The sequence below is a fragment of the Lytechinus variegatus genome, chromosome 5, assembly GCF_018143015.1.
Source record: "Lytechinus variegatus isolate NC3 chromosome 5, Lvar_3.0, whole genome shotgun sequence".
Lineage (NCBI taxonomy): Eukaryota > Metazoa > Echinodermata > Echinoidea > Temnopleuroida > Toxopneustidae > Lytechinus > Lytechinus variegatus.
The window spans coordinates 18,474,015-18,490,325 of record NC_054744.1 but is presented as its reverse complement, the minus strand read 5'-3'; the positions used below and the strand labels follow the sequence as shown (position 1 = coordinate 18,490,325).

The 16,311-nt window shown below is 38.1% G+C and overlaps 1 protein-coding gene across 1 annotated transcript in view; it reads right to left on the bottom strand.

Moving 5' to 3' along the window:
* The window catches only part of LOC121414923, a 57,607-nt gene that overhangs the window by 29,532 nt on the left and 11,764 nt on the right, over positions 1-16,311 (bottom strand). Inside the window, exons 2-7 of the mRNA XM_041607969.1 lie at positions 13,485-13,858; positions 12,837-13,008; positions 10,179-11,801; positions 9,144-9,315; positions 8,029-8,116; positions 6,698-6,868 (exon numbers count right to left, since the gene is read on the bottom strand). Of these exons, the coding sequence (XP_041463903.1) occupies positions 6,698-6,868; positions 8,029-8,116; positions 9,144-9,315; positions 10,179-11,801; positions 12,837-13,008; positions 13,485-13,808 (2,550 nt within the window). The 5' untranslated portion in view covers positions 13,809-13,858. The remainder of the gene's footprint in view (positions 1-6,697; positions 6,869-8,028; positions 8,117-9,143; positions 9,316-10,178; positions 11,802-12,836; positions 13,009-13,484; positions 13,859-16,311) is intronic.

The window sequence follows — 16,311 nt, the reverse complement described above, 5'->3', positions numbered from 1 at the left end:
AGAAATACTGCATTCAGATTATCCCCCCCTGCGAGTGTGAATACTGTGTAAAAAGTGGGAATAAAACTTTGCTTTAGCTGTGTCAGATGAGCTAATAGAGAGATTTCGATTGTCTGCGACTGCAACGTATTCCTAGTTCACCGGAAGTGGTGACACCGCTCGTTCAGTATCACGTTCGTACATTGATGAAAACATTTCGATTTAAGTCAACGTACCCGTACCACGCCACAGCATATACCAGCGTGATAGCGAGCGGGCCGTGGGCCGATGCTTGGCCGGAGAATCAGGCGTAGCATCACGCTACGAACCAGTGGGGCGACTGTGGGTGCAACATTTGCACTCTTGCGCAAAAAGCCAAAAAAACACGGTTGTTTGGAATTAAAACATCAATTACATGTACCTATCGGATATGTAGTGTCTGAAAACAGGACACACTAAATGTAATGGAAAAGCTGGCAACAAGCAGTAATTTGCAGTTTACCAGCCCTGCTGAATCAACGAAACTCGAGTGTTGATGCGGCTTCATTCATTTTTGCCAAGCTGGGATGACGTCATCATGTACGAACTAGCGCTCGTTCAAGCACTATGACACCGAACGTCAAAACCCTCAAATACGAGTCACAGATTTGGTCAGTGAACGAGAAGGCTCGTCACAGATTACTTCGCGCATGCGCAGTGCTCCCAAAATTCCTTAATCTCGTACGTCCACATGGCACGTCACAGAAAACGAAAGGTCTCAAATGAAAGCCAGGGAAAACGGCAGCCCATGTAATGATCAGCAAAAATATTACAGAAAAGGAACTATAATCTGTTTGTCCACCCCCCCCATCCGCGTTAGTGGATAGCGGGGAATTTCAAAGTAGTGTGACTGTGTACTTTCATTCCTAAATACAAAAAATAAGCTCTCCCCATTCCATTCCTCTCAGTAAATGGGACACAGTGTGAATACCATGACAGGGGGGGGGGGCAGGATGCAAGCAAGGAAGATTCAAGACCTTGTAAATGTCATGTGAGGTCAAATACCAGCTGACATAGTGCCATTCATAAAAAAAGAAGGAAGAATTGGGGAAAGGAGCCTTGCTGTAATATACACAGAGCAGATGTGGGGCAGGGAAATAAACATCAAGTAAACCATGAGTGGATAAGCCTGGGAAAGAAAAATAATATGGTGATATGAATGGGAAGTTGATGTTGATTCAAGGGATCTAACATTCCTAAAGTGGAGTAACAGTGAGAGAGAGGGGCGAGGGAGGGAATTGAATGGAGGGGGAGAGAGAGACTGAAGAATGGTTAAAATAATAAATGATAGAATCTGAGACACCGTTCTCACTACCTTCCTAAAACTAGTTTAATACTGGAAACTAGTTTAGTGGAAACTTTAATGCGTAAGAACAGTCAAAGCGATCTTTCAAACTGTTCATAAAACCACCTCATGATGTAGTTTTCAAGATCGCTTTGCCTCCTTAAACTGGTTTTAGAGTAAATGAGGACACAACCGTTCTTCGGGAAGCAATCTTTGCATATTTGAGTGTGCTACTCCACACAATGTATGTACAATGCTTACGCTGCGGTTTCAAATTTCGCATGAATCGTGTCACCCCACTTAGAGCGTTCCCGTAGCAACAAGATCGCTTTATGTAAAGTGATTTTGAAAACCACTTTCGGGTAATTAAATGGGAACGCAAGCAAAGCGATCTTCCAAACTGGTCTCCTAAACCGGTCTCCAGTAAACTATTTTTAGAAAACGTAATGGGAACGGGGTCCAAGTGAACAGTTTGCAGGGATACTGGGGAAAGAAAAGAGTGCAAAAGGGGTGAAGAGAAAGGCAAGTAGACAGAACAAAAAGTGCAAAATATAGGCTACATCTTGCGGACTTTTCCTGGAATGAACATAAAGCAATAACACATCTGGTCTTGGGGAGGGACTGAATGAGATACTTTATTCTTATTCTTTCTTTCTCCCCTTTTCTGCCTCCCTTTTTCATGTTCACTTATTGTTACAAGTAAAATAAATTGGAAGCTAAACTGGAGAGCAATCATAAAAGTACAGTAACAAAACAGGAATAAAGTACACCAAGCTCTTATGATTTGAACAGAAAAAAACAAAATCAGAAAAACAAAACACTGAAAACTCCATCAAAGTTGGACAAGGTACGTATGACAGTTAAAAGTTTTGCATTGTAATGCAATGCGACATTGTGATCAGATATAAAGTTTTGAAAAGAATTCAAGTCAAGGTGAAATACAGATGACTATGCATGTACACATTTACTCTGAAACCTTGGAACAACAAATAATTTTATACAGACTAATTCACTAATCAAGTGCAGAATTCTCCACTTAATGATAAATAAATAAAATAATGCTAGAACTAAAAAGTAACAAAAACAAGTGGAATGCTTTGGGCAGTCTAGCCTGCATGATAAGCAATTCACAGCAGCCCTGACTTTGAAAATAACAAGATTAATAATTTGTCCATAAGAAACATTCATTTGATAAGAAAATGCCCCATATTGACTTTGACCTTGACTAAGAAACTTTTTTAATTTCATATCATTTGTGACTAATCCACTAACCATGTCATATAGATTTCATTTAATGTGATTATTATTTCTTTCTTTAATGAGCAAAATATTGATTCTTATCTTATCCAAATTCATTGATCTGAAATAACTGAAGACCTTGATCCAGTAGCCTGAAATTATATTTATTATGATACCTGTTAACCACCTTTTATTGTTTAACGTAAAAATGACAGACAATTTCAAAATTATCATGAAAAATATAAAAAATGAATAAGTTTATTGACCCATGAATGACTTCAACTAGCAAAATTGTCTTGGAAGTTCAAAATCTCCACACAGGTTTAAATACATTTTTGATATTCACAATAGAGTCAATGTCCACTGACCCAAAACAAAATTTGACTCTGATCATGTGACATACCACTCAACCCACATTGTCAGTGGTGATACATGTACCTTCATGCATATCCAAGTTTCATGAAATAAGCCAATTCATTCAAAGTTAAGACATTTCAAAAACTTAACCTTGGGCAAGATTTAAATACTGATACATGTACCTCAACTGCTTTACTTGACCCTACAGTAAATGACCTTCAATCTTGATCATGTGGCCTGAAACTCTTGCAAATTGAAAAGTGATTCCTTATTACCTGACATCTTGGGTCCATATACATGTACATCATGATGACATTTCAATATTTAACCTGGGCTAAGATTTCAATGTTGATGTTGCTGCAGTAGCCATCACACTACACTAGAAAGTATTCAACTGGAACCAAGGAGCTTCCTGGGATACAGTAGAGACATATTCCATACAGGTTCCAAATATTTCAAATTCTAGATGATTTTCTTCAAACTAATGGTGGAAGGAACTGTAATAGGCCCAGTTCAGGGCCAAAACAAACAAACGGGACAACTGAGTATATAGAATATGCTAAAAAAACAAAAAAACATAATCACTCTCATTAAAAAATAGAGCACCTACATGTACATGTACAAGCCCAAGCTGGCACATCAGTATAGGGACTCTGTGAGTTAATAGAGGGCTACAATGCATGATCTTCCCACATGGATGTACGTGTACCAGTCCGTACCTTAATATGGTATATTGTAGGCCAAGTATTTAGATCTTAGTCATAGATTGGACTCAAAAGCTAATCATGGACAAGCCTGTGGGATAGAGAGGGGGCCGGCCCTTGGCAGGCCCTGGCCAGGTGTCCTACTGCTTTTGCTAGCTCACCGGATGGCAAAGCAATATTCCAGAGCACGTAAACAAAATGTACAAGCTAAACATACAGTATACATATAAACAAGTGGAATGCCTCTGGCCGTCTCACCTGCATCACGCGGTTCAATATAGCAGCAGTGCTGACTTTGAATTCTACTCTAACTCGCACAAGGTGTTCAGTGATACATGGTTACTCTTATGTCCACTTTTTATGAACTAGACCAATAAACTTACAGAGATATGATGGTTATTCAACAAAAAACCCCAACATGGCCTAAGTTCATTGACCTTACATGACCTTTGACCTTGATCATGTGACCTGAAACTCGAACAGGATATTCAGTGATACTTGATTACTCTTATGTACAAGTTTCATGAATCAGATCCATAAACTTTCAAAGTTATGATGGTAATTCAACAGATACACCCAATTCGGCCAAAGTTCATTGACCTTTGACCTTGGTCATGTGACCTGAAACGCGCACAGGATGTTCAGTGATACTTGATTACTCTAATGTCCAAGTTTAATGAACTAGACCAATAAACTTGCAAAGTTATGATGGTAATTCAACAGATACCCCCAATTCGGCCAAAGTTCATTGACCCTAAATGACCTTTGACCTTAATCATGAGACCTGAAACTTGCACAAAATTTTCAGTGATGCTTGATTACTATTATGTCCAAGTTTCATGAATCAGATCCATAAACTTCCAAAGTTATGATGGGAATTCAACAGATATCCCCAATTCGGCCAAAGTTCATTGACCCTAAATGACCTTTGACCTTGGTCATGTGGCGTGAAACTCATGCAGGATGTTCAGTGATACTTGATTAAGCTTATGTCCAAGTTTCATGAACTAGGTCCATATATTTTCTAAGTTATGATGACATTTCAAAAACTTAACCTCAGGTTAAGATTTCGATGTTGATTCCTCCAACATGGTCTAAGTTCATTGACCCTAAATGACCTTTGACCTTGGTCATGTGACATGAAATTCTAATAGGATGTTCAGTACTACTTGATTAACCTTATGGCCAAGTTTTATTAACTAGGTCCATATACTTTCTAAGTTATGACATCATTTCAAAAACTTAACCTCAGGTTAAGATTTGATGTTGACGCCGCCGCCGCCGCCGTCGGAAAAGCGGCGCCTATAGTCTCACTTTGCTTCGCAGGTGAGACAAAAATTTTAATAGTTCTTAATAAAATGTAATGTGAATCTGCACTGAGTCGCCCCATCGCTGTATATGACTTGACTAAAAAGTAGCCATTTTGGTGATGTAAAAAAAGTTAAAATAGTAGCTCTGTGCAGCTTTGTAGCTTTCTATCCTGCATACAGATTGTGTGCAAAAATGTTGCCTCTCAGAGATGAAGAGGCTAACAAAGGTCAGATGAAAAATATGGTCTCGAGCAATGGGTCTCACCCATTCAAACTCATAGCACTTTCTATTATCTGTGCATATCACTTTAAGCCTTACTCCGAGCCGAAGATATCTAATTAAATAGAGTAAAATTCACAGAGCAAAATGCTGAAAATTTCATCAATATCGGATAACAAATGAAGATGTTATTGAATTTTAAAGATTTGCATTATTCTGGTGGAACAGTTCTAGGCATGTCTTCATGAATATTCATTAGGTAGTAGCACCCCCTCCCATGGACCGGTGTGACGCTTTTTGACTTTTGAATGTCAAATGGTGCAATTACGAAGTATGAATATCAAGATCAAAGTCGAAAATTGACAAAAGTAATATGGTAACTCCTGATCAGTCCTCTTCCAAAGTTAGTTCCAACTTTGTTTGATATTATGAATAGTTTCACAGTTTAAAATTCAAGCGATCCGCATCCAAATAGCGGGCCTCAGCAAACAACTCTGCGGCTAGTGTCCCGCACAATTCCAGCTCTAGATCTAGTCATGTTTGCTTCATTCCGTGACAAAGTCATTGATTAGAGAATCATTCCACTTTCAAAAATTAGTTCGAATTTGGTGTGCCACTATGAACAAATCAGTACTTCATGACTGTAAAAATGATTTGTATCCTCAGCTGAGTAAGTAAAATTTGAATCTGATATAATTCCGAAGCGATGAGATCATCGAGAGCACTCAACAAGAGAAATTGAAGCAGCAGGACTTCGGCAAAATGAGCGGGCCGTCAGCAAACAATAGTGGGCTAGGGTGCATATACTACTACGGCGATATCCCGTAGCACATCACCAACACATGCCATGAAAATCAGCTCATACCTTTTGCTAGCCTATTTCAAGAGTCGTTTTTACAAGTAATATAATTACAATTACGTACATTTCCACATAAAATTACGCATCTATATTTTAATGTCTGTTTTGCAAGGCTGACAATAAAACGGAATAGGAGAAAAAAGAGGAAAAAATAGAAAACGCAGAAAAGAGCACAGATGCGTGGAAATGAACTTTTAAAAACGCAGAAATGTGGAAGTCTCACATGCCTGACTGTGCTTTGGCTAATCTTTACTTCAGCTATTAAAAGCCAGGGCCAGTATTCAATTGGATATTTAGGCCAGAATTTAAAATATTTTCCTTGGCATTTTGCTTAAGTAAAATACTTATCCACCTTTGGCATTCAATTGCATTTCTGGCTAAGTGATTTGCTTAAATGATGTTTTATGATGCAACAATTGTTTTGAGTGAGTAAGTATTTGCTTGAAATTTGGCTTGATAGACATGATAGATATTATAGATGAACTGAATACGAGTTTCAGCATTTTGCTTAGAAAAGCAAAATAAAGAAAATACTAACAAAATCAATACTTCCAATTGAATACCGACTGGACCAAACAGTGGATAGAACAAGTGATAATTTCACATGCTAGACAAAATCATTTTTTTAGCCGAAATGAAGAAAGCCTACAGTCTGATTTAGATTAAATAGTTTCAAACCATACACAATCTGTCTTTAGGACTTACATGTAGCTTCTTGCTTCTTTCTGATGAAGGTTCCCTATGCTGGTGTAATTTTGTTTCTCCTCCTGATTCTACATCATGCAGTGATGCCATGTCCTGCAGCTTGAACAGCATATTTTTCAGTGACTCAAGCGGGCCTTCAGAAATACGTTCCTCAGAAATATCAGGACTCTCCTGAAAAAAATGGCAATAGATCATGGATTACGTACAAATTACAAATTGCAAAATGTGAGTAAAAATCTTCAATTTTATTAGCACAATATATATCCAGATATTATTCGGTTTCTTTTTTCTGATTGAATTTGACACTTGGCAGTGCTTTTGTTTTTGCATGATTTGATGAATCCATCAACAGAAAAAAAATACTTCAAAGTTCAAAGAAAGCTGAAACCAAAAATATACTTTGGAAAATTTGTGAATACATGGTAACATTTAAAGTATAAAACAGGGATTAACATTTCTGAAAGGCAATTTGTATCCCTCTCACTCATGTGAGGATGTTGGCTCAGTTGTGTGTCTGACTGCTAAAACCAAATAGAGTGGCTTCAGGTTCACTCTGGGCAGATGATTAAATTCTCTGTTGTGTGTTATCATGTCCCCACTCTGTTTCATAAATGCATGCTATGTAACGGTGCAAAAACAATTTGTCCCAAAAATAAGATGCTAAAAAGGAGGCCCCATGTAGATGAGTCACCAGTTTTTGCATCAAACCCACTGCACTTTTCATAAGAGTATAATAATAATAATAATAATAGGTCCATTTATATAGCGCAGCTACTATGTGCATATACTCTACTGCGCTTTGGTAATTGGTATCATATTATTACCCCGGCTGTAGCTGAGCCGCCATATTAATAGGCGCTAAAGCGTTCAAGGAAAAATCCTACCGGGTACCCATTCACCTCACCTGGGTCGAGTGCAGCACAATGTGGATAAATTTCTTGCTGAAGGAAATTACGCCATGGCTGGGATTCGAACCCACGACCCTCTGTTTCAAAGTCCGAAGACTAATCCACTGGGCCATAACGCTCCACGGGAAACCTCTGCGTAATGGTCCACCTGCACATCCCCAATTAGTAAAATCAGGAAGACAGATCTGCAGTCACAACGATTCAGTTTGCTTTTTGGCTCCCAGGCACAGGTGATGACAAATATCAAAGAAATAATGACAACTTTTCTTCTCTCATTCTCAACTCAGTATAATGACTTCTCACTTGCCTCCCCTTCCCCTACACTACCTCTGTCTGTCTATCTGTTCCATATCCCTTTTCTCTCTCTCTCACTTTCTACCCCTCCCTTTCAATTTATCTCCCTGAACATGATTATAGACTCACCTTTCCCGATAGAATACAATCTTCTAGAAAATGATCAAGCATTTCCTGGGTTGTAGGATCTCTGAAGGCACCTCCCTCTGCTTTTAAGCTGCAAAATAAAATAAAGCAAACAAAAAGATAGGTTTCACATCTGATAGCCATTGTACCCATTCTCAAGTACAGATAGCAAGTTAAAAAAAAAAGGTTTTGAATTTAAATGAAAAAAAAAAACCATGACTGTTCAGTCTCAAGAATCTCATGCAAAAACAAAACAGAATATTGTAATTTTGTCATTTTCAGACAATGTTTGCATTTATTATCTTCCAATTTGAATAGTAATCATGCACAATCACAAGCCTGACCTAACCAGTCTGGTACAATAACATAAACTAGGGTGACACGTCTTTGTATTTCAAAAAGTGAGGGGAGGACTATTTCTCTCTTTTAGTGGTAAAATAATCTAAAAGCGATTTCATGCCCAGATCCAAGCTTTGGCACATTCAAGATAGAGTTATAAATGTCTTTACAGGGCTCTCTTTCTCCTGGAAATTTATGTTTTTTAAAACAAGGTTTTGCTTCCCTCAGCTGCAATGTAAATTTTTACGATCAGTTCCCTCCCAACATTCGTACCCTGGTGAGAGAAGATAGACATCAGCACCAAGAGCAATGCACACATGGAGGATCAACAGCTTTAAGGCCACTGCACATCTCACGACCCAACTGGTCTATGATTGGCTTGCGACTGATTGAGGGGAGATATGACGTCACAGCTCTTGTCAGCTTGAGAGTTGCAGACCGGTCAGAGACAAGTCGCAAGAATAATCGTAAGGATTTCACATGTCAAATAATTACAACTGGATTGCAAGCTCAATCCATCATCCAGCCAATCAGACAGCAGAATACCGACGGGTACATCAATGTGCAACGCGCATACGCAGTAGTAAGCGTCATTTTCTCAGTTGCTATGGCAAAAAGCAAAAGGCGCATGCGTGAGTCGCAGACAGCATGGAAGTCGGATCACAAGGTGTGCGGTGTCGAGGCTTATGACTACCTTGCGATTCATCTCTACTCACTCAGCCGCAGACCAGTCGGATCGTAAGGTGTGCGGTGGCCTCTAGAAGTACAAAGAGCCTTACCGTGTTTGCACTCTGCTCATTAATTCTTGGTCTCCTGCCAGGAGTTCCTCTGTATCCGAGCTCCTCGCTGTATGAGCCTGCTCCTCCAAGAGACTGGAGTCGTTGAGGCTAGCCTGGGTATTCTCCACGATGCGGTTAGCTCGACGGAGCATGGCATTCGTTCTAGCCGTATCTATGAATTTGAGACAGTGAAGTACTTGATGTGTAAAATTAAGAGCAACAGAAACTGTTACTAACAAAATCATTTATCAATTACAATGTCCCATCAGACAGATGCACAGAAGATCACTAAAATGCTCCATGAATTTTTTTCAAAATGCATGCTGATACAAGATATAAAAAATAAACACATTGCAAGAAAAAACAAACCTGGCTTTGAGCACTTCAAACGAGTTACATGTTAAAGCATTGCTCTAAATTGATGTATCTTCCATTAGATTTGTACAATTTGTAAAATTTTGTTCTCATCAGCTTAAAAAAAAAGAAGATCTCTTAAACTGAAATACAAACTATGCTTCGAAAAGTATCATAATGCAGTCTTTAATCTATTTCTTAATGATAGTCTGTTACAATCCAGTTAGCTTTTTGATATTTCAGGGGCCCGTCTTACAACGAGTTACGATTGATCCGATCAACGTCAACTGTATGAAAATCCGTTGATGTCATAATTTTTTCAACAAAAAAAATGCACACTCTCCTTTGTAAGTAAAGAGAATCACTCTAAATTTTCAAGAAATCAATTATGAATTTACACCATATCTAGAAAATATTTCAAGCAAACATGGATTTTAGGTGTCGATAATGCTGGCTTTCCATAGTTATGGCTGATCGGATCAATCACAACTCTTTGTAATGCATATTAGCAGTTCCCCAGCATTGGCTAAAACTTTTAAATGCATGATTAACAATATGAAAATATACTCTGATAATACAAAACAGGATGGTTTCAAGGAGTTTTAAAAGATTTTTCTGAATATTTCACAAGATCATTATATATATGGAACCATCAATACAGAAATACATGGCATCACACACCTCCAACTGTTGATTCGCTGACATGATCTGCTATGAGGGGGGTCCTTGATGCCTTCTCATTCATTAGACTATCTGTATCTAATGTTATAGATGAAAGAGAGCTCAAAGATGAAGCAAGTTCCTCCTCTTTCAATGTTCTATCAAGGCCCTTACTTTGGACAGGAGACAGTTTATGTGATTCACCATAGGCTGGCGGCAGTACTGACAGGTCAGGAAAGGGCATGTCCCGATCAAGGCCAAAAGGAGATGAATAAATAAGGCTATCTGTGGTAGTACTGATGTCTAGTTGCGTATTCTTGGTGGACTGTTGTGGGTCTGATTCGCTGACAAAATATGATGGTGGTGGAAGGTGGCCCTGTCGAGGTGACCGTGCGAAAGGCAAGTTGGTGTGGGTGGATGATCTTAGTGTTGAAGTTCTGGAAGACTTGTCCTTGTGGCTGGCTTGTGGTTTACCTTTACTCTGTCTCAGCAGGTGGAGACGGTGATTGATAGCGTGGGAGGAAGGAGCATTAGTTGTATCGCAATGAGGTGACTCTTTGATCAGGTCATTGGTACTGGCACTTTGTGTCCTGTGGAGTCTCTGATTTATCGTCCTCTCTTTGGTAAAAGCTACATCAGAAGAAGTCCTGTCTTTGATTATGTTTCTATCCATATTCCCACCTTTAGAATATCTCATTTCTGATGCAGTATGTTTAGATGTAACCTTATGCTGCTTTAAATCTGACTGTAGACTTGCTGGCCGAGACACTTCCCCAGACAATCCATTCTTATGACTATTGTTGATGACAACCCGATGGTTAACTCTATGATCTCTTGTATAACGGCCTTCCATTTTCTTGCCAAGCATTCTTAGGGATCCTGACAGGCTATCAACAGTGGTATCCAACTCTTCAACCCAAGAGGGTGGAGGTCTTGCTGCTGACATGACTGACATTGCTCGGTCCTCTAAATGACCCTGTGAAGACAAAGTGTGCATCATTAGATCACTGCGAGGTAACGACGTGGATGTTCCATTCATCTGACTTTGTTTCATGGAGTCTAGGTGTATTGTACCACTACTATCTGCACTCAACAGAGTGTCTGTGTACAGGGTGTCTAGCCTCTTCTTGCTCATTGCAGAGCTGTCCAGGTCAGAGACCCATGCAGGAATGGGTCTTCCATCGCTCCTGGAAGAAACGGTTCTCCTCGTTTCCTGTCTTTTATCATACACAGAGTGCTTTGGTGATGGAACCCCGTGAGACATCCTCAAGACATTGCTGCTGTCTAAAGAAACTTGAGGTCTTTGACCACTTAACTGGCTTGAACTTGACTTTGTCTGTTGCCTAGTCTCATTCAATCTTCCCAAGCTCTTTATGTGTCTCTGCCTAGCATAGCTGGATGAGGCAGAAAGCCTTGCTGAATCTATGCTCCTTGACCTACGTAATGATGAGGCAGCACCTTGATCTGATGTCCTTCCACGTTGACTGAACTTCACCATGTATGGGTTGGCTAACAGAAGAGCATCGGTGGATGAACTAATTTCACTTATGGTGTCTGAAAACTCTTTCCCATTAGGCGTTGATTCTCCTATGGTCAAAGAACTTTCTGATCCAAGATGCTTGGCAGTGGCAACTATTGTAGAGGCTGGAAAGTATACATGTAAAGCAAAGAGTATGGTAAGAAAGAGGGAAAAATTATTATCAAAGTAAGGATACAAAATATCAAGAAATAAATACTGTTGCTTGAATAGAGAGTGACTTTTATTTACCCCCCTCTAAAAGAAAAAAAAAAACATTAGTGTAACCTCCCTGCAAAAAATATTTAAAAGTATCACACAGATACAGAATTAGACTATTTCTCATTGCATCATAGTCATACAACCCTAGGTTATAATAATTGAACCAATCTATTAATTATAAGACTGTACTCTGTTTTTGCAGCAAAGTAATGTGCAGAGTATATCTAAGTCATTACTTTAATTTAAAAAAAAGAAGCTACTCTTCGTAAGCCGACAGGAAGGGGAGAAAATATATTCTTCACCCAAACATACTTGAATTTCCTGTTTTTAGAGCTTTACATGCATGAAACGCCCATACATGTATATTCTCCATATTTCCTTAAAAACCATTAATTTAGTTGGTAGTTACCCAGAAATGAGTAATACTACCTTCTTTTTTGAATCTGGAAGTTTATGGAAGTTTTCTTTAATGTGAGATAATAAAATTAGTAATATCAATAGGTACATGTAGCACTTGACAGCGACAGGATCAGATTATGGAGAGGCCAACAAAAGAACACTTGTTTTTATACTTTGAAGTTGCAGGCAAAAGAATACATTATATGTCAATGAATAATCCACAAAGAAATTAATAGAATCATTGAATTTGATTTTGTACTTAATTTAACTTCGAGGTCCTTTTCACAAAAGTAGATAAACAAAAATTGTATCAGCTTCAATATGGAATAATAGGGTATTATGGGTAAAGCGAGAGTTCACCGACTTGCCCAAGAATTCAATGTTAATGTGACTATATGAATTTTTTTTGTATTTCTGATTTATTGATCCACTGGTCTATAGAAATTACAAAAGTGACCAGCAGCATCAGTTGGGCACCAACCAGCTGAAATCAGGCCCAATTTGGAGTATTAAAAGCTATTATTCGTCACTCGTCTCTTTACCTTTTCCTTGCTCCAAATCTGCCCTTAGAATCTGCTCATATGAGTCATCAATTAGCTTGCGGATGTTGAAGCGATGAAATTCATCTTTGGTGTCTTGATCTCCTGTTTCTAGGCTTCTTTGTACTGTTTTCTGGAGTGATGACTTAGGAAGAAGCAGATCACTCACAGTTCTCTGTATGGGGATACACAGAAGTAAAATAAGTTTTTGAACATTCGCTTCAAAAGATTGTGGGGTATAAAATACAAACATCCAAGTTTTCTGTTACTTTAAATCTTTATAGAAAGTCTTTCTTTATATAAAACTGATTTTATGATTATTCTGCTTAAAATCATTTACACACTATAATGTGTATCTGTAGAGCAATATGGGGAGGGGGCGGGACAGGACTTTTTTTTAGAAACAGCTTTTCAATGCGTTACTGTCACCCGTAAAAAAAAATCTAGCAGAGTACATAGTACAACTAATTTCATAATATCATCACTGAACTAAATACTTATATTGTATTGTATAGAGCTATATATTTATTTAAATCTTTATATGATGTGGTCAAACAATTATATAAAATGTGTGAAAAATATGTTGGGAATGAATAGTGGAAGAAAAGAATCACAATTCACATTGCAAATTATACACATCGTAGCACTCACTCTGTACGAAGGCTGTGATTGTGAATCTTGAGAAGAATTTTGGCTTTCATAGTCTGAAATATAATCTGACAGCGCAGCCGAGGCTGACGGATATTGCTTGTGGTTGTATGTCATGATCGAGGCTCGGCCTGTAAGGCTCTGTGAGCTGCGCCATAAATCATCACGGGGCTTTTCAAACCTTGGCGGGTTCACAGGAAGACTTCTGCTCATGGGTATGGAGTGGTTGCGGACGACGGACCGGTAGTGGGTGTCCGTACGACCCAGAGGACGCCCATTCATGTCACTCATGGTCAGCCTTCTTACATCTTCTATTGTTTGCATCATGGTAACTTGGAATGCTTCTCATTAAAAGTTGTGTTTCTACGGCTGATGGGCTGGGGAAGATACAGATAAAAGAATCATAATGAATTAAAACAATAAATGATAGCAATAATGATGAATGTCAGTTATAGGGCTATTGACGAGTCGCATGTCCAATCCATTAGCTTTAGGTCCTGGGTGCAAATTAATGCACAATACTATAATAGAGAGAAATAAAAGGATGGAAATGTGTGGAATCTTTTAGTCTTTTTATCATAGCTTTCTCACAAAGGGAGACAGTTCATGCGGTATGTATGGGTTTCTATTGGAATTTTTATGAAATATACTTGGTGTCCACCATAACAAATGTTACATGAGTTAGAGAGAATTAGCTTATTTTCGTTTGAAAAAGTGTCCGAGTCAGTTGTTATTGTGTCAATGCCAATGGGAAAACGTGTGGTGGAAGGAAGTCCCCGCTCAGTGAGAAGCTTCGCACCGTTTCGCATCACGAACAATAGATATCTTTTGAAAATCTTCCAACCGTGGATTCTATTGAAAGATTGCTGATTTTTGAGGCGTGTCTCAAGTTTGTCCCCAGTGACTTGGATGACGATAAGCCCCCTAAATTTAGGCCATAATTTATAGGAATGGGCTGGAAATTCAAGGCCAAAACGTACCCGTTTGGCGTCGCCTTTCCCAACATGCGTAGGAATAGCGGTGTCGCCACAGAGTGCACAGCACAGCCACAGGCACAGGCCACTCATTCAATGAACAAGGTTATGATATAACCTTGTTCTCACTTATATCTCCATGTGTGCACTCATTCAATGAACAAGGTTATGATATAACCTTGTTCTCAGTTATATCTCCATGTGTGCACTCATTCAATGAACAAGGTTATGATATAGCCTTGTTCTCAGTTATATCTCCATGTGTGGCAAAATAAGGGTGGCAATGTTTGGCTAATTTTCTCTTTTTGTTTGGGGAAAATGATTGATGTTTTTACACTGACAGTTTCCATTACACCTATTATTCATACAACTTGGCTCTTATTTAAATAGATACTTTAAATCATTTTTTTCTTAATTAAAAATAGAGATCAAAAAATGAAAATTTTCCTTCCATATTAATTTCTACCAATCGAGGGCGTACACAAAAATATGCTCAAAATTCAAGTTTTTGAGCGCTCTGGTGAATACAAAAATTATTCCCAAGTTACTAATGAAAAATATATTGCAACTGTACAGAAATTAGTAATTTTGGTCACAAAAGTGATATTTTAATGATTTTTTAAAGTGTGTGCTCTGTATAGTGAGTGATTGTATTACCGACTGGCCTTGTATTACCGAACGCGTGCATCATATGCGTCAGAAAATAATCAAATACGCTCAAACCTTTGCAACTTCCTTCCAAAGGGAACTTAAATAGAAAAATGATGAAAAATTATCAAAAACACAATTTCGAAGTCTTTATATACTCAAAACAATAAAAAATGGTCAAAATAGCTCTTCAGTGACTTTGTTGTTTTCCCAACTTTTCCCATAGAAAACACACGTTCGGTAATACGATACCTTTTCAAGTGACCAAAATATTTCACTTTCGAAGAGGGGTCCAATTGGAAGCTGATGTCGTAAAAAGGAAAAACAATTTTGGCAAAATTTCTGCATATTTATATTTTGTAGGTATTTGTGTATTTATGGTGAAAGTTTGGTGAATTTTATTGGAATAATGTGTTTGATATGATCAAATTCATGAAAAGTGTTCGGTAATACGATCCACTACCATACAACATTGGCATACCATAGTCCTACCTGTAGATTTCCCACAGGCAGGGTGGTAGCAGTGAACAAGCACTTGTTCACTGCTACAATCTGGCCTGTGGAGAATCTACAGGTAGGACTATGGTATGTCAATGCTGTATAGAGCACACACTTTAAAAAATCATTAAAATATCTTTTTTGTGACCAAAATTACCAATTTCCATACACTACAGTTTTGATTTATTTATCATGTTTATCATTAATAATGTGGGAATAATTTTTGTATTCACCAGAGCGCTCAAAAACTTGAATTTTGGGCATATTTTTGTGTACGCCCTCTATTGGTGGAAAGTAATATGGCAAGAAAATTTTCATTTTTTTGATCTCTTTTTTTAATTAAGAAAAAATTATATAAAGAATCAAATTTCAATAAGAGCCAAACAGTATGAATTAACAGGTCTAATGGAAACTGTCAGTGTAAAAAATCAAGCATTTGCCCCAAAGAAAAAGAGAAAATAAGCCAAACATTGCCACCCTTATTTTGTCACACATGGAGATATAACCACTCCTAGTACCAATGAGGTCCAAACATTACATGTATGGACCTCATAGGCGACATCAGTGGAAATGCGGGGTTAGAAATCTTTGACTCACACTATATTTCGATATTATTTGACAAGTACGCGCTCTTTAAACAATTTTCTTTGAAATTATAATTAAGAATTGTTAATAGTTTTTTCCCAACAACAATGAAATTAAAGATATTA